General features: G+C 43.1%; 1 protein-coding gene across 1 annotated transcript; it reads left to right on the plus strand.

Annotated features, from left to right (window-relative positions):
- The first annotated feature begins 231 nt into the window (after positions 1-231).
- On the plus strand, positions 232-2346 carry LOC137746672 (scarecrow-like protein 32). The gene has a single exon (XM_068486672.2). It carries the CDS (start codon positions 839-841, stop codon positions 2267-2269), a length of 1431 nt encoding a protein of 476 aa, XP_068342773.2. The 5' UTR covers positions 232-838; the 3' UTR covers positions 2270-2346.
- Positions 2347-2822: the final 476 nt, after the last annotated feature.

The following is a 2822-nucleotide window of genomic DNA, read 5'->3' on the forward strand; positions in this document are numbered from 1 at the left end:
TATGGTGGCGCGTGATCAATTGGTAAAAAGTACTGATGAACTTTGAACCAAAAGATTAGTATCCCCATCCCTCATTCAATGACAAAATCTCAACTTCCGCATACAAACAATCCCCTGGCCGGCTAACTTCACATGCCACCAAAACGCAACTCACACACTAAAACCACACCACACCCGCTGTCTCTCTCTCTCTCTCTCTCTCTCTCTCTCCCCTTTTATATGATATATCAGCTAGCCTTCTATCTGTCTTACCTGATCAAGAAAAATCAGCAAAAAGGCCATATGAAAAGGGGTTGGACCCTTTTGTAGCTTGAAAAGGTTTGTTGAATCAGAACTGCTTCTATCGCCTTATTGCTCTACCTGCCTTTTTTCTGATTTATATCTATCCATCCACCTCTTTTCTGATTGTACAGCAGAAGAAAAAAGCCTGAGTACTGTTAGGTTCAGTCTCTTTTCCCCCAATTTTGACTTCCAATTACACTTTTTTTCCATTTCATTTTTGGGGATGCGAGTTCACTCCTCCTGATCAGTCTCTTTTCCTCCCCCCATGTCAAGAACCATAAATTATATATATAATTATTAATTTTCCCTCCATTCAGAAAAAAAAAAAAAAAAAAAAAAAAGCTGAACTCTCTATTTTGTTGCCATTCATAATATTTGCAGAACAATTCTCCCAACCCTACTAAAAATTTTAAGTTTCCCCATGCTAAATCTACCCACTACCAGTCTGGTCTCTTTCCTTCTGAACTCCTCTCAGTAATTCCATCTTTTCTTTTAAAGCAACAAATTTTCAACCTTTTTTTTTTCTATATTGTCTTCCCTTCTCTTTTCTCTCCCAATGATGCAATTTACTGAGACACCACCACCAACGTCCTTGCACCAAATTATCCCCGCACCCTATTCCAATAACCTCCAAATGATGAACAAAAACGAAACCCACCGTACGCGCCCGTGGCCCGGCTTCCCGACCCCAAAGTCCCTCGGAACAAACTTCGGCGATGCTAACTGCATGGAGCAGCTGCTTGTCCACTGTGCCAACGCCATCGAAACCAACGACGCCACCCTCACCCAGCAGATCCTCTGGGTCCTCAACAATATCGCCCCACAAGACGGCGATTCCAACCAGCGCCTCACCTGTGCGTTTCTCCGTGCCCTCATAGCTCGCGCAGCCCGAATCGGAAGCTGCAAGGTCCTCGCAGCCATGGCCAACTCCCAAGCCAACTTCACAATACACACTCACAAGTTCTCCGTCATTGAGCTCGCCTCCTTCATCGACTTGACCCCGTGGCACAGGTTTGGATTCACCGCCGCAAATGCAGCAATTCTAGAAGCTGTTGAAGGGTATTCTGTGGTTCACATTGTTGACCTGAGCTTGACGCATTGCATGCAAATCCCAACTCTCGTCGACGCCATTGCCAGTCGTCAGGACGGTAATGTAAGTCCTCCGTTGCTGAAGCTCACTGTGGCAGGTACCACGGAGGACATCCCTCCAATGCTGGACCTCTCGTACGAGGAACTAGGTTTCAAGTTGGTTAATTTCGCCAGGTCCAGAAATATAATTTTAGAGTTTAGGGTCATCCCGTCAAGTTACACCGACGGGTTTGCCAACCTAATTCAACAACTCCGCGTGCAAAATTTAGTATATGCGGAGAGTGGTGAGGCGCTTGTCGTGAACTGTCACATGATGCTTCACTACATTCCTGAAGAGACATCAACACTTCCGTTAATCAATCCGAATCCAAGCTGTAGTCGTTCGACTAGCTCTTATGCTTTCGATGTAGCATTGTCCTCTTCGAGCACTACTCCATCGCTAAGGACAATGTTTCTGAAAGCGCTTCGGGGTTTGGACCCAACGATTGTGGTTTTAGTAGACGAAGATGCGGATTTGACATCGAATAATCTAGTGTGTAGATTGAGGTCAGCCTTCAACTACCTGTGGATACCTTACGACACCGTGGACACGTTTTTGCCCCGGGGAAGCAAGCAGAGGCAGTGGTATGAGGCGGATGTGTGTTGGAAGATTGAGAACGTGATAGCCTACGAAGGGTTTCAGAGGGTGGAGAGGCCGGAGCCGAAATGCAGGTGGGTGCAGCGGATGCGAAACGCCAACTTTCGAAGCGTTTTGTTCGGGGAAGATGCGGTTTCGGAAGTGAAGGCCATGCTTGATGAACATGCAGCTGGTTGGGGATTGAAGAGAGAAGAAGAAGATGTTGTACTTACATGGAAAGGGCACAATGTTGTGTTTGCCACTGCTTGGATACCTGCTTGAAATTCACATGTTGAAATTTCTCAAGAAAATGATCTGACCAGTTAATTAATATAGAATCTCTCTTTTGTTTCTTCTTCTTTTTTGGTCTGTTATTTGATCTCTTTGGCTAGTAGCTAGCTTATAAATTAGTTAATGGTCATGTTTTACAACTAATTTTTACTTAGTAGTTGAGAGCTTAAATTTTAATTAACGTGGGGTTTGTGTCATATTTGGAATAATTTTGAACCATGCATTTGTGGTTATAATCTTCTGTGGTCTGCAGTAACCTACAGATTAATCTTCCTCTTCTTTTTCTGCAAAGTACATTATGTTAAATTTTTCATTTCACTTTTTTGTGGTTTTAACTTTCTTGCTAGTATGTGTAGACATCGAAATTTCGGTGAAATGAATGTTAACCAATAATTAAAATTTCAACGCTCACGTGTCACATAAATTTTACATGTAGCGTGTGACTCAACGAAAAATCGAAATAAATTGGAAAGGTCATCAAATAGGACACGTGTCAATATCTGGCAGAAATGATTTATTTCATCTGATTATTTAAATCCAAAAA

This window comes from Pyrus communis, chromosome 2 (genome assembly GCF_041283825.1).
Source record: "Pyrus communis isolate YQ-2024b chromosome 2, ASM4128382v1, whole genome shotgun sequence".
NCBI lineage: Eukaryota > Viridiplantae > Streptophyta > Magnoliopsida > Rosales > Rosaceae > Pyrus > Pyrus communis.